The sequence below is a fragment of the Seriola lalandi genome, unplaced genomic scaffold (assembly GCF_002814215.2).
Source record: "Seriola lalandi dorsalis isolate HSWRI2012SDOR001 ecotype SW California unplaced genomic scaffold, Sedor1 jcf7180002054548, whole genome shotgun sequence".
Classification (NCBI taxonomy): Eukaryota; Metazoa; Chordata; class Actinopteri; order Carangiformes; family Carangidae; genus Seriola; species Seriola lalandi.
In genome coordinates this window covers 649,412-675,504 of record NW_019525101.1, presented here as the reverse complement: position 1 = coordinate 675,504, position 26,093 = coordinate 649,412, and the positions used below count along the sequence as shown (strand labels likewise).

Sequence of the window (26,093 nt, the reverse complement as noted above, 5' to 3'; positions counted from 1 at the left end):
CTCAAGTACAAAATTTTGTTGTTTTTTTTTTTAGTACATGTTGGAATCTTTCCAGCCCTCCAATAAGGAGGCCGGTCTCCACGGCAACCCGGATGTGGGGTGAGAGTGGCCTTTGTCTGCAGAGCCGTGTTTGGTGTCTCCACTTAGCACCAGTTCCTGTTAGAAAACAAAGGGGAAGCGGAGCCAAGCACTTTGCGACAGGGGGACGGCTTGGCCGGCCATTTGTCTAATGAGCAATCACTCACACCCTGTTGCAAGGCCATATGTTAGTTTGAAAACAGCAAGTTCCCCCTTGTAGAGGACCAAAAAGCTGTTTTATCACTCAGTGCTGACTCCGTGCAGCACTCACACACACAAACGCAAATCTGAACCTTCATACACTCAGCTAAAGTTCAACGAACGAAAAAAAAAACCCAGCAAAAACAACTGTGTAACCTACTTTGTGTTACAGGCCGGGGTTTCAAGCGCAATTCAAAGATCAAAACAAAGCCTTGAGGATAAAGCTTGTGAATGTTTGTGCTGTTGTGGGAGCCTCAGATGAAAGAGATACCCACATATATTGGAGGCCCCACTGCAAATACCAACTTCATAGAAATAAACCAAAAGTGTGTTAATGCCTTTGCATGAACAGTGTTGCACAAAATTCATGATTCTTTTATTGCACCTTGTAATTTGCTGCAGCGGAAGAACCTTGTACTGTACGTGGTTATTAATGCAACTCTGTGATTATGAGACTGTGCGATACTGGAGCTACCTGGTTGAGGACGTGATTGCTTAAAGGATTTATCACAGAATTTATAGGATAATTTTGGTTTATTACAACTTGGGGACTATTTTGGACAAAACAATCTCACCATAAGGTTTATTTAGAAGCTTTTCTGGAGCTTTCCATCGTATCACACATTCTTACTCGTCAGATGGGATTTTCCCAGTTGCAATTGTGAGTGTTAAGATTTCCATTTCCTTCTAATGAGATTGTTTTGCCAACAAGCCTACTGTTTCTAAGATAAAGAAATAATTTCAGTCTCAGCTTTGCATGAAAAGCATGGCAATATTTCTTCAATTTAATGAATTTAATGATGGAGCAACAAACATATGCAGACTAACCACTTTAATTTGAGGTAAAACTGAAAGTGAACATCCAAGATTTTGGTAAAACTCCTCATTGAACAGGAGAACTGTAGTGTACCACAAAGTCTGCCTGTAAAGTGTTTGGGTAATAATTTTAACTGGCCATCTTACTGCTTGTGCTTCTTAACTCTGTCTGACGTCTTTTTAAGTGCTCACAGGTCTCAGCAATTCATTAGGTGAATACAATCTTATTATCATCAATAAAAATGAGGTCCAAAACTCAAATTGTAATAAACCAGAATTATTCTTGAAGAAAATATTGACAAAATTGAAAACGGCTCAATATGATGGTTATAATCTTACACATCACTTGCACAAATAACACACACATTTATTTGTCTGGTCGGCTGGTTTTACGGCTCTGTGCTTATGACTGATTACAGCTGATGTGTCTGGGTCTAAATTCCCCTTTAACCTCTCAATCTATACATGTCTGCTGCTCGGCCGTGCCTGGAATACTAATGTTACAAATGCCAATGCAAATCAGAGGCTAACAAAGACCAGCGCCGGCCTGCTTTGATGGTAGACGAACAAAAGCACTTGTCTGCCTGTTCAGAAGACCAGCTTCACGCACCGGCTCTCGCCAGCACCGCGCCTCCTGTTGACAGTGACAATGGCTCTGCGCCTGTACTGTCAGCACCTTACTGAAAAGAGTCTATCAACAAGCTCTTTGGGCTATTTCTCTCGCTGATTTAACACGTGTCTGCTGGAGCGGAATCACTGCTGGATTTGGTGAAAATCATTCATGGTAACACCCCCTCCATTACAGATGCTGTGGGAAAACTAAACAAAAAATGTTTCACACATACTAACGTACCATGTGTATCTGTTTGTGCCTCGTCTTTGTTCAGATGAAGCTGATGACTTCTCTCGGTTTTCTCTCCCCTCCCGTTTTCATGGGCTGTTGGACAGAAGCACAAGGGAAGAAGCAGAGGTCAGGACTGAGTTAATGAGATGAAAAAACATTGAGGCACCGGGAAGGAGAAACAAAAGTGGCACAGTTGTCTTGGCGTGCGTAATTCATTTAAGTAGAATAAGACCGGGAGCTCGAAAAACACAGAAAATAAAATCGTAGGACACTTAAAATGACCGAGTTTGCATTCATTATGTATGAAGCACTCGCTCCCAGCAGTGAACTAATCTAAGACTGCAACAGTGTTTTATCCGTGTGAATATTTCACTTCTCCGCTGGAAGGCAAAATTAACAAGGACAGAATTTAAAAAAAGAAATTTACTGCCTTTAATAGTAAAAGTCTAGGCCTGTGTTCTGCGTAGGTAAGAGTTTCATTCTAACAAGACTTGAGAATCTGTGTATCTTCTCACTCAGTTAATTATCATTTATTAGAAGACCCAACACACCAGTCTCCTCATACAGCTTCTGACTTGACCTTGTTGAGTGTCTGAACTCATGCATTATTCACTGGAAATAAAATACCTTGCTTTCTTACCACACATTACTGGCTTGTATGGTACATCTCTAACCAAGCCTGTCTAATGAGCATAAATGCTTTAAACTTTTTCCCTGTTTCTAAACTGCTCTGCGGTGTCTCCCAGCTGAAAATAACGATATAGCAATAAGAGCCAATTAAACTGCTGATATTCCAGCCTCTATGTGCAAAAATAGTCAGCAGCACAGTTTTGACTGACAATACTTTGGAGCCGGTTTCAAAGCACTGGCACTGACAACTACAGCATCAAATATGGCAAGAGCTGCCTACGGAAGCATGAACAGCATGCAGCTCTTGCCACATTAGATGGTGAAATACAGGCAGTGTATTCTCATTCTGACAGCGGCTGCGGATGGAGAATATCCCAGGAGTATTCTGGCTGATGGAGCCCCAGCCACATCATCCCGCCGACACACCATATTGCCAGCAGACATCAGATTCACCAGGACGCAGAACCCAACTGACAGTGGCAACCACATGCCCTCCCCCCATACGGAATACACACAGCCCTGATTACATCTAGAAAAAGGCAATCAAAGTCTGAGGGAGAAAATGGAAAGAATTTGAGAAGTGGAGAGATGCGCTGGAATGATACACTACCTTATCACACAGCCTTGAATTCAGACTCTACAAAGCACATGCTCAGGGAATCAATAACATCTCCACAGTGGCTACACTTGCATGGGGAGCCAAAGGATGTGCAGCTCGTTGAAAGAGTCATTTACAAAACATTCACCATATGGCTTAGCAAGCATATCCCCAAGCAATACAAGACTGTAATCCCTTTTCATTTTGTGTCAGCCGGCTACAACAGCAGCAGCAGCAGCAGCAGATAGGTGCATAATCATAATAGTCATCATAATAGTCATCATCATCATCATCATCATCATGTCTGTAATCTGGTACTGAGCAGCAGAGTGGTCAAATTTTATCCTGAAGCCTGTTGCAGAGGTAGTCTATGGTGACCCGCTGTTTAGAGAGCTATTAGCTGGTGGAGAGCAACAGTGTTGAGGGTCTGCATTATTTTTTTGGTTTCCATGGAACCCTTTTCACGGGAAAGTGGAGCACCAATAGGATTTCAGAGCCTCATTGAATCGGTTATGGGGGTGAGAAGAGAGATGAGCGCAGACGGCTGAGAAGGCACAACAATAGGACGAACCCTCGAGGGAGACGAGAAAGGCCAGGCCACCGAGGGTCCAACAAAGCGGGGGAACGACTCAACACTAGAGAAAAGGTTTCATCTACATCTACTGAATGGATTTCCTTTTAAATAAATCTCTCTCGCCAACTTGTCACTGACATTTAAGCTCACGAGCACCGTGAGCAATTCAAACATCAAGGCAGCCACTAATTGATTAGCCTCTGCAGATATTTCAGGCTCTGACATAATTATTGCATCACCAGCATCTATCCTGTGTGCTAGTCAGTAGCACATTATAAATTATGCCTTTCTACTTACATTATATACTGTAGTTATCCCCCACAGTTCAATTCACAGTAGAAAGAGCAGAGGAAACTGAAGTAGCCATAAAACAATAGGAGGCACCAGTAACAATCCAACAGAATTGGATTGTTCCATCGGATGATCGAACACTTTCTCAAATCCCCTTCCCCTACACCCTTCCAATGCAGGAATATCTGTAACTATTTTAAGGGGACAATCCAACACTCACTCCCACTTCACCCATCGACTAGCCGCCTGTGTCGATGTGGGAAAATAAGCAAGGTTTAAACTTCTCTCTCAAGCTCTTTTTTCATTCTTTAAACAACTATTTCTGTCACTTTAAGTGTAATGCCACATATCGGACAACCTGCGCCTTTATCCTCATATTTACATGATATCATATCTCGTCCTTGTCTGTGACGACCGGGTTTTCACCCCCACCTTCGAGTCTGGTCAGCTGTAAACACCTCAGTCTTCAGGCGTGGTCAGACGTCAGGTCATACAAACTGATTCCTTTCTAGCATACCTATGCCTTAAGGGGTCGGTATGCCTAAAACAAAGTGCGTGTCGAATTATCAAACTGTATCTGACCACTTTAATACTTGAGGGGTTGCATCCAACTGTTGTAACTTTATGAAGCAGACAATCCGTGAAGCATGTCTGCGTCATGTTGGAAATGGCCAGGTGTGCAGAGGTGTTTTTCATTGTTCGCTGCTCTTACTTTTCGCGTTCACAACTGAGAAAAACAAATGACTGCATGTGCCATCTGTACGATTCTTTGTGTCTTGGCCCCTCTGTGACAGCAGGCTTTTCTCCTTGCCTTTGAGTGTGTCATAAACATTTTTGCTTTTTGTCAAAAGAACACGTTAGTTTGGAGCATAGCCAAGCCTTTACTATGGAATATGTGCACTATTGGCTAGGGACTCGTCATTTTTGTGTCTTCTTTGCCTCCATAAGCCACCACATCCTGCCAATCAGACGGGCAACCTTGGCTAGAATGTCAGAGGTCACACAACAGCAGGCACACAGCGACACTTCCTCTGGGGACAGGAAGTGGACAGGAAAACGAAGGGGGAAGTGACAATTCTTCCATCTATACCTCGCAGCTGGGTCTGACCTCAATTTCTCACCAGTGTTGACAAAAGCAAACCTCTGCGCTTCAGAGCCAACATCACATTTAGAGAAAATAACCTATGGGGCCTTTTACGCCCTGAATCAAATCGTTATAAATACACTTCATAAAAGGAAGAATCTACAGCGCTGGATGTCAACTCTCCCTGGTGATCTCCAGCCAGCTCCTGACACAGTCCATATACATCATGTTCTAATATCATAGAAATAAGAAATAGGGCAATTGCCGGCCGCCATATATCTCCTGAGCGTCTGCTTTAATGAGGGCAATGCTGAGGCAGAATTATCGCCGTACCCCAACTGGATTTATCGATCTAACAGTGTGAGTCAACCACCAGAGATAAAGATAAACCGCCACGATGGAGAAACAATCCTCACTCTGATCAGAGGGCATCACACAACTAATCACTCACTCTCCTCTCTCTGGCCACAGCTAACCCACCGGTTCCTTTGTTCTCCGCACTACAGTAGGTGCTCTCGGGGTTACACACCAGGCAACAGAGTATTTACTCATCTGAAACGCACAATTATTCCAGCTGAAAAATGCAGACTGAACTCATTACACAGTCTTCTGTTTTCTCAGTGTTAATCATTTTGGGCTAAATGGAAACCTTATAAGAATGCAGCCCTGGGAAATGTGGTCGGGGGGTGCTATTTTGACGCTGATGAAAGCTGACACTGTCCACCTCCTTAGTGAATCACAGGCAAACATTATCCAGGCCTCTTCTCTTTGTAGCAGGCTCCTCAGGCAGCACCCCGAATCTCTCACCTCTGCAGAGATGCCATCATCAAAGTACAGTGCGTAGTGTCTTACACAGACCCTTTCAACCATCTGCAACCTCCTTCTGTAATTACACAACACCAACGACTCTCTAGTGACACCATGATGAAGAACAGCAACCCGACTACTTGTTGTTATTTTCTTTATCCCGTGCTTGTCTAATTCGACTAACCACCTCATACACCACCACACTTTCACCCTACTTCCCAGGCCCCCGAGGCTAGCCCCGTGTCTCTGAGGAGCCAGGGGCCTGGGGGGCATCACAATACCGCTTTGAAGTTGAGCGATTAAAGAGGAAAGACCTGTCGAATTGGGATGATGGGGCTATGGTTGGGAGAGGGGGAGGATCAGCGTGAGGGACAGGAAAGGCTGTGAATACTGAGTGCTCAGGGCCCCGTGGGACACAATTAAGAGCAAGGCTTTTTTAGTGAGGGTTACAAAAACACAGTGAGGATACCAGCAGTGCAGCCTTCCAAGCCAAGGTAAGAGTTCATTACTACATACACACAGGGGGCTGGGGCTGTTAAACTCTCGCCAGTTTGTTCACCAACTCCCCCCACCTACAGGCCCCGCGAGCTGCCGAACAGCCACATGATAACCATTTCCATCCCAGTTAAATCCTAAAGCCCAGTAAAGCTTGAGAATCGAGCAGCTTACGGCTCACAGAGCCTCCAACTCAGAGAGGAATAGAGATGAAGATCCAAGCTGTCTGCACACAGAGGAAGTTTGCATGGAGTCGTGCCTCAAGATGCACCCGCCAGTTTAAACATTATGAGTGCACAGAAGACAACGCACCAGGTCTGCAGTAAAGCCAAATGAAGAAACTGAACGTGCAGCGAAGTGTTTTACGAAAAAAAGTTATTGAAATAACAAGAGCTGCAACAAATCATTGTTTTCATTATTGATTAATCTGCTGATCATTTTGTCAATTATAATTTGGTCAATAAAAATTTTGAAAATTGTGAACCTGCATATACAAAACTGGACCCAGACCTGTTTAGACCTTCTCTAAACAAAGTATGGCCACTATAGTAAAGTATGGCAGTTACAACACAATAAACGATCGCTGTATTTGATGTTTTTGTATGTTACTATGCCTGAAACACTTTGGGGATCAGTGGTATGCTCTGATAAAACATATGGTGTCCAGTATAATATTTTCCACAGGACACTGAATGTAGAAATATGCAGCCGCTGTTGTCCTTTAAGTCAAACCAGCCACTTAAACACATGTTTAAAGCACATCTGCTAACCATTTCTAGGCATCATTTCAATTTTGCAAAAATACCACAGAGCAGTAGGGTGTTCTGTATATTTGTGGAAATCAGATTCTGTAGCAGAGATCACTTCAACAATGACCATTCCCACCAGGGGTTTAGCAGAGGGAACCGTCCTTTACCTGGAACATTAGCTGTAATGGGAAGATTTGTCCTTAATATGCCCTCACCTTGACCCTCCTGCCTGTTTAAGACTCATGAAGCTGCTTAGTGTGCTGATAAACAATGTGGTAAAGATCTCAATACAGAAGATACACAAGAAGTGGAAACAGATTCTTTGCACAATGGGACCAGATGCAACTTATTTTCAAAATTAAAACCAGTGGACGGCATCTGAGTTTGGACTCCTCCACAAGTAAAACTCCTCTTCCAAAATAAACCATTTATTTCATATGCAAAATTACTTAAGCCAAAGCAGTGATGTTTTGCTTTTGTTAATTTCATCCTTGCTCCATGGCCGCTTAACAATAGTCTACACATTCCACCGTAATGCAAGTGAAAAACAAAAACTTTGACACAACTGGGATTGGTGTAAAATATGAACATGAACACAAAAATATGAATATAAAGAAACATCATGAGAGATTGTGCTGAGGGACACTTGGATCTGTGCCTGGTAGTTACAACATCAGTTCAGCCCAAACCTTGAGGCCCAGCGGGTCTGGTTCCAATCGCTGATGGTTTTCGCTGCATACCTTAGTGATCACACCCTGAAAAGCCAACTACTGCATTCACACTCTGTTCTACTCTACTCTAATCACACTGATGGTGATTGATTGATTCCAGAACAAAATATTTTTATTTGGCATATTTGAGGCAAAGAATTGTTGTTTTCAACGATGTTCAAACATGGTAACACAGCACCTCAAAGGCTGGTTTGAAACGACACATTTACTTCCTTTGTTTACAAGCACAAACATGTGGGCCACATTACTAAACAAAAGTATAAACAAACATGAAGAGAGATGCCAAGATTGCTGCCCAGTTTATATCCAAGCTCTGGTGCTATTTTATTCCAAACTCTTGTCATGGCTATGTCAACTGTTGCCATTATAGAGCCAAACTCCCTCTTAAAAATGTTGAGCTAAGTGTAGGAGAAAAAGAAAGGGGGGAAATGGTTGATTTATCTGGACCAGACTCCAAAACACATGACAGGACTTCAGAGTCACAGTGTTTTATAGCAGAGGTAGGCCACCTTGCCTGAAACAAAGACCACATTCACTAACATCTTCAAACTTTAAGAAATAACCTTCAGAGAGAGAGAGAGAGAGAGAGAGAGAGAGAGAGAGAAAAGAAGCCTGATTTTACATAACAAACACTACACATGTAGGGAGAGAGACTATTCAGGCCATTAACGATTAAATTAATTGATTTTGAAAAAATGACCAGGAATCTTTAAAAAAATTGTAAATATTTACAAAAATAAAGAGTCACATTACATATGAAATCAGCACAATCAATATCATATCATATCATTGATCCTGGTCAGTGATATGATTTGATGATAGATAGATAGATAGATAGATAGATAGATAGATAGATAGATAGATAGATAGATAGATAGATAGATAGATAGATAGATAGATAGATAGTTTTTTAGCCTGTATAAAGACTTTCAAATAAATTACGCAATAATGCTAGGCAGACTTTTATTATATATACAGTATTGTTATATTTTATATATATATATATGAATTATGTGCATGATGAAGTCAATTACTTATATAATGTCAGTCTTATTGTCTCCAAATGTAAATGTGAAATGTTATCAAACATAAATAAAATAGGTTATAAGCATTAATGTGTAGTTTGTTTTGTGTTCCACCCACAAACACAGGCATACACTGATGTGTACAGCTACATGTGAATAATATAGACAACAGTGGTACTTACTGACTTTGTGCCACAACAGTCTAAGGATGAGCAGCCAAAAAACATAACCATTTTATGGTAAGTTAGGTAAAACTAAATCAAGTCCTCCAGCAGGTTCTCCCATCTATCAAACCCCTGCTGGCAGAAAGAAAAATAAGTCTTGTGTTAAATTATGTCCATTTCAAAACTATTAACTAACAAACTGCAGTGATGCCAAACATTGGGCTTGTAACAAGTTCACATTCCAGTGAACTCAGGAGAAACTGAGGCTACAGACCTTTTGAGAGCAAACACCGTTTGACTTGAGCTTAGCGACAGCTGTGCTCCATTGAAACATAAAGCAAGAAACATATTGCAAGAATGAAAGCCAAGACACAAATATTGCGCATGCTGCATAGAAAATCAGAATGCAACAGCTCGTTATAGCAAAGTTCCTCCACACAGGGAGATGGTAGCGTATGTCTGTGCGGATTTGGCAGAGGGCTGTACAGGAGCAGCAGGGCAGGTGTCCCACTGGGTTACGAGAGCCAGAAGCTTTGCATCTGGATCATTTCCTCAGCCCAGAGGGCCTCCACACTGGGACCTCCTCGTAAAGCTGCACATGTGCCAAAGAACCCCAAATCCCTCTGAATCCTTCATCTACATGTATTTGTGCCTGTATGCAGTGGCTGCGGTGATAGCAGGTAACAAGCTGTGACAAACTCACAACATCACAGAGGGAGAAGAAGCAGTGAAAATGACTCTGCTTTTTGTCTCTCACACTGTCAGATATACTCACCCTAATGGCCACATAGCCTGAAAATGTGTTTGTGCATGAGGCGCAAAAAAGAAAAAATGGTTTTATCACTTGTATTCTTCAGCAGAGCAGGGTGTGACTGATGGCTGGAAGATTACTGGAGCAGTGGAGGATGAAACCAGGATAAAGAAGAACTCTCAGCTGTGTGAATAAGACTTCTGTCCACTGCAAAAACCTCTGGATGCACTCATTTCCACACCAGTTCACTCTAAGCTTGATACTACCTGGACAAGGAGTTGAGAAGATATCCTTTAAGGAGATATCCTGCCTCTGAGTGAGTCCCAAGAGGAAGCCAAGACGGACTGAAATGTGGAAAAAGGGGGTTGGACATTTTCCAGTCTCGTGAAAACGCAGCAGTGCTTTAAGAAACATTCCTGCGATCGACTGAGGGAGCCACAAGCGAGGAGACGTCAGGAGAAATCATGCTTGGCTCAACACTAAAAGCACTCAGAGAAATGAGATTTAATCTGCTGAGCTTAGAGAGTATTAGCCAGATGTAAACAGTCAGTACCAGCTGTGAGAAAGTTAACTTCCACAGCCCTACTGCTTGAAAAACAATGCATAAAACATCAAACATTACCAATGACAGAAACTGTGCAAACACAGATATTTAAAGGAGAGAATAAAACTTTCACAAGTCAGGGACACTGCAGTTGTGGGAAGCAGGCGGTTAAGGTTAACTGGCCACACTGAAACACTTTCTCTCAGAGAATACTCTGCCTTCAGGCCCAAGCTGTGGGAAAGGGAGTTTATGCAATTACATCACATTGATTTATGGGAGACAGTGGAAAGATGGGGAGAGGATGGAAACTGAGCTGCTTGGAGGCGGTCCAACATTAGGTCCCCAAAGAAACACAAGTCAATAGGTTTATACCACAAAACATGATGGATCTGAGACAATTGTGTGGGGGATGAATGTGGTCAGGGAAGTGCTGGTAACAACGATCTAAAATTATCGGTTTTGATTTAAGGCTCAAAACACAAAAGTATGAGAACAGCCATAATTGTAATGCAGAGGCTTCTCAAAGAACCTGCTCATGGAGCACATGCAGCTAACAAGTTCAGAATAGCAATGACACCACTGCTGAGCTTACTTTCAATTCATCCCAACTCTAGGGAACTGATGACAACTGTCTTGCTCGAGCAGATGCTGCTGATGCTGCCTTGAGTATTAATTGGGTTATAGTGATGACATTGTGAGTAACACGCCCAAGCGTGCACTGCAACGTTAGTGGGGTAGCATATCTCGATCAGCCCACCACAGACCTAACAGTTACAAATAAACAGCCCATTTAGTGCTCTCCACTTGTGTAAGAGGACCACTGAGGGGACCACAGCTGGCATATTTATAAAGAGACACATTACTGCTCTTCAGCTCATTTAAACGTTTACATGTGACTTGAGTTCATAATATAAAAAACTGCACTTGTCTCAGAGATGCACGTACAGCAGTCCTGTGAGCTGAGGCAGAGCGACTGTGTGACGGAAAAGCTAATCATGTGTAGTGGCGAGGAAGCTTTTATAAAATTGCCATGGATGAATGTTGCAGATTGTTAAAAGGTTTATGCAAAAGCCCGAATATATTCAGGAGTTCTGTTGTCGAGTCTTTACACTTTAAAAAATCCAGACTGAATCACAAACAATGTATGAGCCTACACAAGAAAGGAAAAATGTAAGTCATTAATTTTCATGGCATGAGACTTGTGATGATACCAGCCACCAAACAGGGAAGAAGAAGACATTCATTATCATGAGCTGTGGAGTTACAGTGAGTGAGTGAGTGAGTGAGTGAGTGAGTGAGTGAGTGAGTGAGTGAGTGAGTGAGTGAGTGAGTGAATGAGTTCCACCACTGGTTGGGGACTTTTCCCATTGGCCGTTGCTCTTTCAAAATGATTTTCTGTTACGTCATCAGGGGGGCAAGTACAGCAGATCCACAACAAGTTTTCAACTACGTCCTCAATTTTGTACATTGACCATAGACGATCCAGCCATGTACTTGGTTTTGACTTGGTCTTGTTTAACTTTTCAAAACCTCCAGCTGTCTGCAAATGCTCAAGCTTCTTGGAAACACAACAGACCATTGACTCGGGCCAAAAGCAACAGAACAAATACACACACATGAAACGCAGGCCAAATATTTAAAGGGGGTGTTTTGAAAGCTCACAGTATAGACTGGGTTATCAGGGGTGGGTGAGCGGGTGAGGTGGTGGTGGTGGTCGTGGGGGGGTTACTCAACATGTGGCAAATATATGGAAAGCTTATCCAGAGATGTTGTGAGTAAGAAAAGGTTGGACATCTGTTCCCATTTAAATAAAAAAGCAGCTTGTCCAATTCCAAACTGCCTGCAGAGATAAGCAAAAGTGGTTTCGGTAATTGCTCACAACATTGGCTTTCCTCTCCTTCATTGTTTCTTTTGTGCATCACTTTAATGTCATGAGATCAAATGAGATCATGTCCGGTTATTGACTGAGACTTCAAATTTTATTTGAGTATCCAAGAAATTAATCTATAAGCTGTTTTATCTGCATTTATTTCTTGTTTTGTCATTTGTCTAGTCAAAGCACCAGTTTGAAGCCACCAGTTGAAGAGATGGATGTTGTTGTTTTTTGGGTTTTTTTTTTTTGTTTTTTTGTTTTGTTTTTCACTGTGTGGCTTCACAGATCAGGCCAAAAGAACCTCTACACATCCAGGGGCTTTCAGAGACACCCACAAAATTACTTTGGCTTCAGAACTGGTGCTGAGGCATTTCACATGGGATTCGACTACTGCCAAGTGTTATCGGGAAAGATGATCTGGGCCTGTGTCTCCGGGGTGCAAACTCCTGGAGTAATGCCTGAGCTGTCTGTTTTGTTCTCAAACACTTCACAGTTCTGAGCTTCACACCCAGGTGGTCAATATTAGGTTGGACGACTTTGCCGCTGTCCCGTCGTCCTGACGTGGGACAGGTGACAAATCAGTGGGAAGCCATCCAAGATCATCACTGAAAAAAAAAAAACCAACCTCAGAGCGTCTGTCATCTATTTTTTTTAACACTTAAATCAATGAACACTGCAGCCAATTTATTTTCACATACTGGAACGCCTGCCCAGCCTGTGCTATCTCTGACAAACACATGTGAAGGTGACTCCTGGATTCTACTGTCAGAAATGTTACGACTGAAATACATTTTCATGAAAATATCAAACTCCTTTAATATATTTCAAATGGTTAAACAGTGGCTAGCTCTCCTATGCAGTGGATTCTGCTTTTGCCCTAAGCTTCAAAGAAAGGAAGATGCAGCGAGGTAGGGATTAAGGGAGAAAAAAAAAAAGAAGGAATTATGCTTCATGGTGTGCATGTGTTTACCATAATAACTTTTTGCAAAGAAATTTTACAGCGAGGAAAATAGCTCTTTAACTTAAAAAGATGTCTATTTTTATTCCTCTCCTCTTAGAAAACCACATCTCTTAAGAATCCCTTGTGGAAGTTGATCCACCGAGTTCATTAAATGGAGCACATTCCCTTCACAGTAATGGTAGCGCGGTTTGCTTGTGGCCGTAACACATAGGCTGGCATTGACCGACTGTTTGCCCAAAGGACAGAGGCCGTGTTTTAGTGCAGTGACCCATGAACGCTGTCTCGAGCAGCACGCTTTTAAAGTGGTGGTGGGCTAAAAATTTCATAAAGCACCATCAAAAAATCATGAGGCAGTGAGGCGCTCAGTCTTTGCTGTCTAATTGTTTCCCCCTTTGAGGAATAAAAATAACCGTCTACAGCATGTACATCTGATCTGCTGTTAAAAGCCAATTATTCAGTTGGACATGTCGAGGTTGTTCAGACAAGTCGCTATGAGAAACATGCAGTCCAAGAACCATCAGTGAAATCTTCACATAAACTGGTCTGGATTCGGTGAAGGATGCTGGGTTGCTTGAACGACCACAATTGGCTTTATTGCTACGCTGTAAGCCACAGTTCAGGACCTCTTTGTGCTGCAGTTTTCAACCACATGTGATAAATTGGTGTGATAGTGGGCAATAAACAGAATGACAGAGAAGAAACACCAGCAAAGCACACCTGTATCACACAAGAGGACTTTATATGGCTTAACCTCAGGTGAGATAACATAACGTAACCACACCAGTGCGAATAGACGGATGACCCTTGCCTTCTCCGCTACTAGTTTATAAGCTCTAAAGATTTTCAGTTTCTTCTCTTTAACAAGCCGGAGTGAAACACAAGCGTCGGTATCTCGGAGGCTTGTGATCCTGGCAGGAGAGTGATCATTAGCCGGCCCTTCCCCCAAGTTTCCCCAGGTAGAGGCTGGAGCCCGCTGTGGATTTTTTTTTAATCAAACACTGATCTGTTCCCCTGATGCAGTGGAGGCTGACAAGGAGCCCGTATTTCTAATAGACGTGTGGAGGATCTTGTCCTGTGGGAGGGACTGCAACACTGCCGTTATCCCGCAGGAGCTGTGGGGAGCAGCGCTGTGGACAAGGTGTGTGGGCTTCAAAGGAGACGGAAAGCAGCCAGCCTAGCGGAAAGAAAAAAAAAAAAATGCTGGGGCTTTTCAAAAGTACTAACCCCTCATACTGGCATCATATTTGAATACATGCGCACACTATCAGATTGAAAGAAGGGAGAAGGAGAATCACATTAGCCCAGTTATGTCTACGTCAACATTCACTTCCAAGTTAACATAAAGAAATGTCTGCTTAGCTAAGGCTTTTCTGAGCCATGTTTACGAGTCAAAAGCAAAACATTTAGCCTAGATTCAAGCAGATCCATATACTGTAAATATAAAACAACCCAAGTTCTTGTTGAGTTCTGTGTGTGTGTGTGTGTGTGTGTGTGTGTGTGTGTGTGGGAGAGAGCTTCATGTACATTTGTGTTTGTGTATTTGAGGTTTTTACGGTTATCACTGACTGCAGACAGCAGATTCGGATGCAAACCCAAATCACTCTCAAAATAAATCTCTTTGAGGTACTCTATAATTCAGCCACGCTGGAAAAGCCGAGACAGCAAACAAGACTACGTCATATTTACCAACCACCAGTCCTCCCTGTGTCCATAAATCTGATGTAACTGCACCATCTCGGCTTCATATCAAGACTTCATCATCATTTACACATGAGAAAGTGAATTAATGAGCTAAGATCTAACTTCAACGCTCAACATGCATTTAATTTGTATAAAATGATAATGGGCTAATTATCTGGGTCACCATTAACAACCTCCTGTCCATCCCTACAATAATTTGTGCCCTCTAAATTACCAAATCAATTTGTGGGGAGAGCAAGTGTTTGTATTTGCGAGTAACAATTATCATATCACATTACACTGTGTAGTCCATCGTCAGTGATTAAAAATAAACGGGATATTTACAGGGGCTCAGATCCCCTTTAGGCACAGGACATAATAATGCAGAGCTGAGCATGTAATGAAATAGGGCACATTAAAAAAAGCCCAGATGACTAATGAGTGTATTCTTGTAAAGCTATATTCTCTTATTCCAGAAACCCGGATGGAAAGAGCAGGAGCACTCAAGGAGGAGAACCTGGGACTTAGAGAAGGAGAGCGAGGAGAGAGGGGTGGAGTAGAGGAGAGTTGGGACACAGTCGTGGCTGGGGCAACGAAAAGAGGAAGACCAGAAGCTGGGAGAGAGTCCCATTTCATCAGAAAAATGCCTGAGTCAGGATACGGGAGAACCATTAGGCCCAATGAGTCACAGGGAGAGGCTGTAAAAACAGATCTGGGCTGAGCTCGGCTCACAGTACCAACCCCGACAGACGACCATTACAGCAGCAGAACAGTGGCACACAATGAGGTGAAATGGTTTCTATGGCCAGAAGTGTGTCTCCTCATCAGGGAGGACTGATGTAATGTAAACTCTATTGTAAACTCTATTCAGACCGATCAATCGCCTGATATTAGCTTATTGCAGATGAATCAGTATGGGTGTATATGTTGGCTCAGAAGTAACAAGGACTGCAGAACAGACAGAAATGTCAAACTGGGTTTGAGGTTATTTAGTCATTGTTTTCCACCAGAGAACCTGACAAGAAGACTTTTTTTTTGGCAGTTTTTTGCCTTTAATGGGATAGGGACAGTGAGAGAGTGACAGGGAAGTTGTGGGACAGATAGGGGATGACATGCAGCAAAGTGCCAGGGCTGGATTCAAGGACTGAGCCTAAGAGGTATGCACTCTACCAGGTGAGCCACTGGGGCACCACAGACAAGTAGACTAAACGTTCTGCTCAGTATCTTGGCCACAATTTAAAATAAAAAAAAAATAAAATCATAAAATAAAATCTTAGGGATCTGTATCAGGATTGTTTGTGTGTGTTATAAGTTTGTGTAGAAAATGTGTTTTGGGTAACAATAGATTCCAGAGAAACTGATGCATGCTAGGGCTGTCACTAAAGATTAGTCTAATCATTATTAATCCCTCAGTTATTTCCTTAATTCATCTCTTAATCACTACTTCCTGAAGTCCACGATGACAGACTTGTTTAGTCTGACAAACAGTCCAGAACCCAAAGACATTTGACTCACAGTAAAAAAGCAGCAAATCCTCAAAGCTGGGAAGCTAGAACATTCAAGAAAAAAAACAGTTGACTAATCAGATAAAGCTGTAGATTCATTTTCTGGTGATCAACATTGATTATTAGACTTATCGTCTTGGCACTGCGAGTCAGACAAATGGCAAAGCATGTTCAAAACTGGACCTGACACACAATGAATATCCGCAAAATCTGACACCCATGCGTGTTGGCTTCTGTGCAGATGGAGACGCATGTACCAGCCCTAACATGGAGTCTATTCACGGTATGTTGTCTGAAAATCCAGACAACTGTGATAGTCTTTATCCACCACACATGTTGTCCTCACATCGAGCTTACAATCCTCCGTTTGTTGTCGAGAAATAATCTGAACATTGAGTCTTTATCAAAATCCATGACAGGAACCAAGTGATTTAAGCAAGAAGAAAAAAAACGGGCGAGTCTGACAAGACTTCTTTATCTATAAAATGTTAAGATTTTCCCCAAATATTATCTATAGTGAAAAACTCCAGTGTTGGGCAAACAATCACACATCCATAAAATGAGCTCTTCCTCCCTGGTGCTATTTGATTAGCACCCAGCTTCTTCCTGCCCAGTGTGCCAACAACACTGAACCTGATGTGAGTCAACCCATGACTATTGTGTGATTTTAACCAAGGAACTGGTTGTTCATCCAGCAAAGAAATGCCTCCATTTTATAGGCAAAAAGCATCAAGCTTCGTGGCACTCTGCCATTTCTTTTGTACGAAGTTCTCTTAGGCAGCAATGTGCTTAAACTTCAGCATCATTCAGTGGATCAGAGTAGTGCTCCAGTCTCTCTGAAGCCCGGCAGGTAATCTCCCCACACATTAGCCCCGTGTCACATACCTATCAGGCCCAGACTCCCGGCCAGCCTAAGCCCCTCTCTGAGCTTTGACTACATCTGGGGGATAAAAAGAGCACAAGGTGATGAAGAAACCTGCCAGCAAAAGCAGAGGGATTTACTGAGTGTGCTCGCTCTGTGTAATGACCAGTGGGTCCTCACCGGCAGCCTTTAATGGACACCTGAGTGACACAGTTTATTAGTTCTGAAAAACATTATGCGAAGGAAAAGATGGCTGGGGGGATTTCACGATAGATGTGATTTAAACATCCTGAGATGGGTCCGAGTGCGCCTTCGGCTAAACGCCTACCAAGCTGTGAGCCCGGCTGAGTGCCTGCTATCTGCCGAGCTCAGCTTGTCAAATACATACCTTTTACCTCATTACCTGCTCAGCACAGCCATTATTGAGGGAAATGGGGTGAATGCAAGATAACCACAAAGAATTCTTGGGTTGAGCACAAACAGCCAGCCTGCTTCCTCCTGATAAAAAGGAAGCGTCAGCGTACAGAGGCCCCTCAGTTTCCTGCTCTTGGTGAACTCTGGGGCTGCCAGCTGCCCCTGCGCTTAGGTCACTCACTACTTCCTGGCCCATATGGAGGCATGCAAGGGACAAAGGCATGCATGAATGTGTGAATATCACTGGATTATGCAGCATTTTCTCTTGTGCTCATGCATGACAGTGACTAAAAGTTAAACTGAAAATGCTTTATATTTGACACAAGGGGTGAACAGTGAGTCCCACCATAATGGCGTCGGTTTTGATTTGTAACATCTGTCCATTTGGCATTTATAAGCAGTATATAAAAATGTAATAAAGAGTTATAACATACAATAATGTAGTTGTAGACATAAAGTCTTTAAAATGTTCATTAATGCTGTTGTCAACAACTGTATCTTCCAGTGAAGAATTCCTAAGTGGAGGCTGGTACATTAAATAGTATGTGGTGCAATATAAAATAAATATGCCTTCATAAGAGACGCTAATAGACGAAAACACCAAACAAGTTCTCACTATATTAACTACATTATGGTGTGTTAGAAATCATTTTTATACTACTTATAAATGATAAACTGGGGTGTTGAAGTAAAATTTTATCATTGCAGCACTGGATTTCACCCCTTTATAGCTTTTCCCACGACTGATGTTCAGGCTGTGTGGTGCTTTAGTTTTACTCCTGACAGTAATTTCACTTGTATCACAGAGCAGGGCCAGGACGGTCCACCTTGCCTCGTTACTGAATATGAGACGCTGCCACACAGTTGCTGTATTTTGTTCTTTCATTCACTGACAGAGAGCAACAAACAATCACGCAGATCAGGAATTTCGCTGTGGTTTTTCTAGTTGTGTGTCACTGAAAAGGAAAAGAAACATTTTTTTGAACTTTCTTGTGTTGTCTTCATTCTGAACAATCTCCACCACCATCGGAAATTAGAGGGAGAAGACGTAATTAGCTCAAGCTGTAATAACAAACATAAGTCAAGTTTCCATCCAAATTTAGCACAAATTTTTATCTGAATTTGCAGAAAACCCGCCCACCGATTAATGCCGGTTTCCATCCACTAATGTTATGCAATATATGAGAGTTGAGATAATCATTCTCCATTCGGGTGCCTTGAAACCACTGCAGAAGAAGAGGGCGCAAAAAGATGACATAATTAAAAGAGTCCCAGTCAAACCTCAAACAAATGAAAATGATGTGGAAAATGAGATAGAAATGCGGCATTTATGTTTGTTTCGTATATTCATGTGAGGAACGCTACACTCACACACAGATCTGAGGTTTTCGTCTGCCTCAGTCTTTCATCTCTTCAATGGAGCAGAAGCTTCAGTGGACATTAATCATGTATGTAATGATTAATTTTTGACCCTGTTTCCATTATGTTTTGGCACTTTTTGCTTTAACCAATACACCAGCTTTTCCACATCACCAAGCTTTCACAAGCGACTAAAAGTCCAGTTTTATGCAGCCACCAAACCAGGCTGGTTTATAAGGTAGCAGAGTTTTGATATGACATGACCTTTAGCTAAAAAACAGTCTTCAGCAGAGAACATCAAACCACACTGTTCGGACATTCAGCACTTACAAAACCTAGAGCAGACAAATAAAATAACATGCACCTTTGTGTCTTTTAAACAGCTGATGAAAAATGCTTCTTTCCGAGAGTAAATTATTTCTGCCTGCTGAAAAGCAAATTTCATTTTCTCATGTCTCCTGACAACAAAGATGCTGAACCCATTACTGACTGAGGCCTCTGCATCACACACATTAAATGAAGGGTCCTCTAGCAATCGAAAAAAGCAATTTTCTCATTGAGCCAATAGATACTCCATTTAGTTCCGGGCTCTCTACGGACCATTGCTGCCGTACTGGGGCTGATACAGGGGAAAGCGAGCGTAGAGCGATGACCCAGCCTCGTTTTCCCTCTGCCTTGCCGCTACGAACCCATCGATATAGATGCAGACGCGCTCTGCAGGCAGGATGAAGAAAATGAAGGAGAGAAAGGAAGGGGACAAGACGGAGAAAGAATAATAGATACGATGATACAGAGAGGGCGATGGTTAGAGAAGGAGGAGGGAGACTGTGGTGAGGTAGGATGAATCAGAGATGAAAAAAAAAAAAATCAGCAACTGTGATCGGAAAGGCCAAAAAAGAAAAAAGAAGAAAAAATGAAAGAGGGGAGAAGAGAGGCAGAAATCGGAGGCGCCCATGTGGAACTGCAGATTGATTAATCTCAGGCCTTTAATGAGCTGTGCTCTGCCAGGCCAGGCGGCATCAAGTCAGTCACCCCGTCCCTCTCAGCAGGAGCTGCCATACACTGCAATTCACACTTCCCCGTCTCTGCCAAGGAGCAGCCGTGAACACACCACACACACACATACACACACACGCACAAATATACACACTTTCTCTCTATCTCACACTTCCTTTCCTGTTCATTTGTTTTTGCTGTTCGTTTCTTCGCTGGCACTGTGAATGTGTGATTAAGAGCAACACATTATCAGAGGCACTATTAAAATGAGTGCACTGATCACCAATGGCAAGTCTCACACCAGGTGTTCTATGTCTGTAGGTGGAATAAATACCGGCTCGGCTCGTAGGAGATTTGAATCCACTCAAACATGCTCCCTCCTAATTGCTATCCTCCGCAGCCCGCAGAGGAAACCGAATGCATCGTTGCTGACCTTTATTCCCTGTATAAATTACACTGTAGGTTTACAAACCCTGTTGTTTGCATCTGTGCTCGTATCCTGCAGACATCACTTCTGTGTCTGAGCGACTAAACTATTTCCCAACACTCATGTGAATCAAGCTGAGGAGAGAAAGGCTTCAGGCGAAGTTTAGTCATTCGTGTTGGCAGCTGTTTCAAAAGCATCAATACTACTGTTGCCTTTTTTTTTTTTTTTGACAAGGCAAATGTTTATCCACAACATGGTGAACAAGCACGCCTCTGTTTTCAGTTTGTGTGCTTCTCTCTCAAATCTCCCAATCATTTAGGTTTTGGAGAAAACAGAAAAGGGTGGAACAAAGAGGCAGACGGAGAAAGAGAGGAATCTTTACATGATGCAGCAATATAGCAGCTGAAGTCGTTAATCATGACAGAAGCTGATTTGTCAGTCCGTCCAAGCTGCTGGGGCGTGATATGATTCTTTCCTCCTTTCTCCTGACACACACTGTAGCGGCCTCGGGGAGATGGAGAGCCACAGCGACTGGTTGCCACTTTAACTTGAGGCAACAAAATCCAGCACCACACACTCACCTGGACACTGGTGTGTGTTAATGGGTCCCTGGGAGCCTGTCTCCTCTGGCAAAATCTGATTATAACCTGATTTCCAGGTGTTACAGTAACCAGAGTTTTGTGTGACTTTTTACTCTGAATCTGCACTTTTTCAACTGCTGGCGTCCTAGTTGAGCATCACACTTACTACAGATTAAAATCACTCTGAAATCTGCTTGGATACCTGCAGAATCACTTGCTCAGCTCTTGGTAATAAACCCTTTGACTCCTGCCCTCAAAAGTATGGAGCTTTTGGAAGTGTAATGTTTGCTCCATTGGAGATCAGACGGAGGAAGAAGGTGGTTTGGGATGATGCATCCCTCTGATTAATGCAAACTGACAGTGAAGTCCTGCCCTACAGCAAAGGTAGCGCCCAGAGACACCCATCTGGTGACCCCATACATCTCTACAGCCTCCTCCTCCTCCGCGGTTGTGGCTGGACCCCCGTGGGAAGGACGCCAGCCTGGAGACTGACACATATCGCTCCGGATTGCTCCTGCTGTCAGGTTTCTCATGGTGTGATTTAGTGTTATATTAAAACCAGTATATTAAACCACATTTCCCGCTGATTCTGGGCATATTTAATCTTCAGTGAATATTTACTGTATGTGCAAGAATTTTTTTCATCGCGACCTGACCTGAGGTTAACTCGAGCCTAATAAAAACGACTTTTACAATTAGACTGAGCTTTGGCTTCTTTTTCCATTATTTAATTTCTTTGACAAAATGTTCTCGCAGTTTCTGCAACTCAACTGAGCAGAAAATATAACTTGCAACAACAAAGTGAACTGAGAATCAATCAGCGCGCACAACATCGCCCGTTAGACACGACACTGTAAATAACGAGCTTGTTCAACAAAAGAGTCACGATTCATTTAAACTGTCATTTTCTCTTTCATTTCAAATCACAACATTTAAGTTGGAGACACTTTCCCGAACAGGGACACGGTCTTACCTCGTAACGCAGCTCGGTGCAGAAACCTCTGGCTGTGGCTGCGAGCTGCTTCCCTGCGAAAATGTCACTGAACAGCCTGTTTGAGAGACCTGGGACTGTTGGGTGGAAGTATTAAAATAAAACAAAACATGCAGGGGAGCGCGTCCACGGAGGTGAATTGTGCCCTACAGCGTCCGACTAATAAAATCCACCGCTCCGAGATGTGCGATCCCAGTTTGGACAGGCGCGCAGTGTTGAGGACAGACTGGTACGCAAACAGTTTGGTGAACTCAGTGAAGCTGAGCGGCTCATCCTGCAGCCTGCTCTGCTCCGGGGGGCGGAGACTCTCCGCCGACACACACGCCTCCGGCTTTTACCTCCACAATAGTCACTACTGACCTAGCTGGAGTGATCAACACAAACTCAGCGTTATTTTCATTATTGAAAGCCAAATACATCATATTCTGTACCATAAAGAGCAGAAGCAAAACATACAACAGTTAACATATTAATCTTATAAATTTCATAATTTGTTGCTTTACTTTTTCCCTTCTCTACATTTACCTCAGGAAATTGTGTGTCTCAATGACCTTACATTTGACATGTATTTTACTCTTAAAAACAATAACATAATGAAATGTTACACACATACACAACAAAAACAGAAACTCAGTGCAGTAGAAATTAAGCCTATGTCTGTAATGTCAGTTTAACCAACAAGTCATATCCATCAAAATTGTGTAATTAATTCATGTTTCATTCACAATAAGGACGGTGTGTTTACGATTTAGGGGGAAAAATGGAATTAAATATTCATAGTTATGTTTTCATTAGTGTATAAATCACCTGAAACTAAGAACTGCTGTGTTTTCATTAGCTTAGAATGAGCCCTTCATAGCTACATAGGGAGCGGGTCTTCTTCCACAGAGACCAACTCGTTGCACCACCAGTGTTTCCACAGTAGCCCAGAATGGACAAACCAAACACCGGCTGCCACTTGATCTTACACGCTGGTCCTTCAAATGGGTGAGACATTTTGGAAAAATACACTTATTAGCTTCCTTGGTGAGAGTTAGGAGAGAAGATCGATACTACACTCATATTAGCAGCCAGTTAGCTTAGCTTAGCATAAAGACATAAAGACATCCGGAAATTCTAAGGGAGTTTCTCACTTTAGTTAACAATTAATCAAAGTGACAGATTAATCAATAATAAAATAACCGTTAACCGCAGCCCTACACAGAAGTCCAATATTTTTGTCATGTGATTCTTTCTCTACAGTTTCTTAGTATCAGTGGGGAAAATGCATTTAAAGTGTTCTTTGGAAGTGTGGGATTTATGTAACAAAGTAATTATCTTTTACACAGAAAGACATGGTGGAAGTCAACATGTGATTTCTACAGATGAGACAAGTTGCAGCCACTATGAAAAACAAACAATCAAACAAATGTCTGCTCCCTGTGAGCATCCTAAGGGTCAAAGTAAAATGACTTTTGGATTTCCCTTTTTTTTTTTGAGAAACAAGCTCAACTGTGTTTTTGATCCCAGCAACAGATAAGTGAAACTCTCAGATAGGCAGCTGATAGTTATTGTGTGTCCCTTGTTAATTATTCATGCTGTGTGCCTCTCTCACAGCCAGAAAACAAGAGGAGCGCTTTTGTTTCAGGTTTAGAGGGGTAAGAGGGGGGCCTGAAGTGTTTTCTATCCCTCTGTGCTCCTCGTGTCACAAAATCTACTACAGATGGAGAGCAAGATAAGCGCTCCAGAGACTGATCTTTTTGCCTTCTCCTCTAAGGTCGTGACACTGACATTCCCAGTGGCATACGTGATACTTCCAGCCCCCAGCCTCCTTGTGTTCGCTCCTCATCCCTTTCTTATTGGCCCTTATTGATCCCTCTGCAATTTTAAGAGCATTTCTGAAGCAGAACAAAAACAACAACTAGCAGTTTCAAGTGAAGTTCAAAACAGGGCAGAGATTATCTTATAGAAAGATTAGATTCAAAGACTCGTCGGGGGTTCGGTTCAGACGTAGGGCGTCTGTCTGTGTAAGAAAAGTATCACAGGAATGGCTTGGCTGCAGAGCGAACAGCTGTGAGGTATTTTCTTTTTGGCTCCTTGGGTATTTTCAGAGGGCTCAGAGAGTAAAGAAAGGCTGAGGTGAATCACTGACTAAACAGCCTCCTCCCCCCGCTCTTTGAGCGCTCACATGGATCACCGGTGTTGGGGAGAGGTCCTCTCTTCAGACACAGTTCAGTTCAGTGATTATTTGTTTTTCTTAGCTAATCAGTGATTGATCAACAAATGCGGTGATCTGTGGCCATTGGGATGTAGTTCACCAGTCAATGCACAGCTCTAAAATCAGTTTACAGTCTCATGTTCTGACCTTTCAATCATGGTCTAAGTCACTTAGCAGGTATTCAAGGAAACATTTTGAAGTGACTCAGATCTTAAGCTCATTCATTTTTACAAAAGCTGAGACTGATTCAAGAGAAAACAGGGGATGTAATTTACTCCAAACTTTAATTAATGACATTTGAGGTCATTTAGATGAGACGATGGAAGCTTTCGCTGCTGCAGGGAACAAGTACAAGAAGCTATTTATTTCAGTGAAAGCTTCCAGCTAAGCCATGTGGAGGTTAAACCATGGGGAGTTTGGATTGCACGCTGTGTTCATTACATGTTCAAAGATCATTTGAAACCCCCTTTTTTTTTTCCAGGCATGATTTTGGTGTACAGTCTACTTGTTCCTCCTCCATCGAAGCTGCTGGCAATGAAATTTACTCTTGTGTCCATGTTAATCACATAACACACACACACACACACACACACACACTGATAGGCGGACTATGCTAGCTCAGAGGCCGTTCCTCACATGCACATTCTTATCGCACACAAACCCATTTAATTCAATTTACACAGCCCGCGCTTCAATTTCACACACATAGCATCATACCACATGGTATCTCATTAAACAGGCCATGGCCATGCTTCACCAGCTCGCACAAAGTAGGCCTTATTGTTGTGCACACACATATGCACACACACGGGGGATGTAATCTTGAGGAATTTCCCTGGCAACAGCATATGAGTAATTTAATATTTCATTTTGTGGTAACGTGATGCTGGTTTGTTTTGTCTTAAGTGTTTTTTTTAATATGTAAATATTGAGCTCCTGTAAACACGGGGTGTAATTTCACCGCTCTGTGGTTGTTGCACACATATAAAACCATCTCTTCCCAATGTTGAGATGTGGTTTGGGTCCTTGGCATTGTGCAGGCTTAAAATGACATCAAATCGTCTGTTTCCACCATGCAGCTTCTTTTCTACTGACACTGGCGTGCATACAGTTGTGTGTAGTGTCAGAGAAAGATCTGACATTTTAGGAGGAAACGTTTATTGCTCTCTTGCTGAGATTTAGATGAGAGGATTGATACCACTCTCATGGCTGTGCGTGAAGTAAGGCGGCAACTAATGATTGTTTTCATTATGATGAATCTGCTTAATTATCTAGTCTGTGAAATGTAAGAAAAATAATTGTCAAATTATTTCTTAGGGTTAGACCCATCCTTGCTGGTTGCCTGGCAAAACAAGACAACAAGACTTTAGGAAGTCACTGTGTCAAGTTGCTGTTCACCAAGAAATTGTTCCAGCATACACCCCCCCCACACACACACACAGACACACACACACACCCCCACCCCCCCTGTGAACTTGTCATTTTTATAAATTTGTGTCAAACCATCCATTTAAATGTAAATTCATTGTGGGTGTCAGAAACTGACTCACTGACTGAACATAAACTGTGTGGCCGGGCTTTCACAAAAAAGCAATTAAAAAGTGATTTGGCAACTTTGAAAAAATAAATAGAGCAGAAATCACAGTCGGAGAATCAGCTACAAAACACTGATGATTGCTTTTAGGACTAATTTACTTTTGAATTTTGATTTAATTTGCTTAAACAAACAAACAAAGCTGCAGTGGTCTTGTCCCCCAACTGTGCTGTTTGCCTCCCATTATTCTGATGATTCCAACATCCTTGAGACACAGACAGACAGAGCCCACATAGACACAGATGCACACACGTACACATTGAACACATCC

General features: G+C 42.4%; 1 protein-coding gene across 1 annotated transcript in view; it reads right to left on the bottom strand.

Moving 5' to 3' along the window:
* Positions 1–22,290, bottom strand: part of tspan18b (tetraspanin 18b) — a 32,560-nt gene extending 10,270 nt beyond the window's left edge. The window contains exons 1-2 of the mRNA XM_023415275.2: positions 22,014–22,290; positions 1,949–2,032 (exon numbers count right to left, since the gene is read on the bottom strand). Coding sequence (XP_023271043.1) covers positions 1,949–1,951 — 3 coding nt within the window. The 5' untranslated portion in view covers positions 1,952–2,032; positions 22,014–22,290. The remainder of the gene's footprint in view (positions 1–1,948; positions 2,033–22,013) is intronic.
* Positions 22,291–26,093: the final 3,803 nt, after the last annotated feature.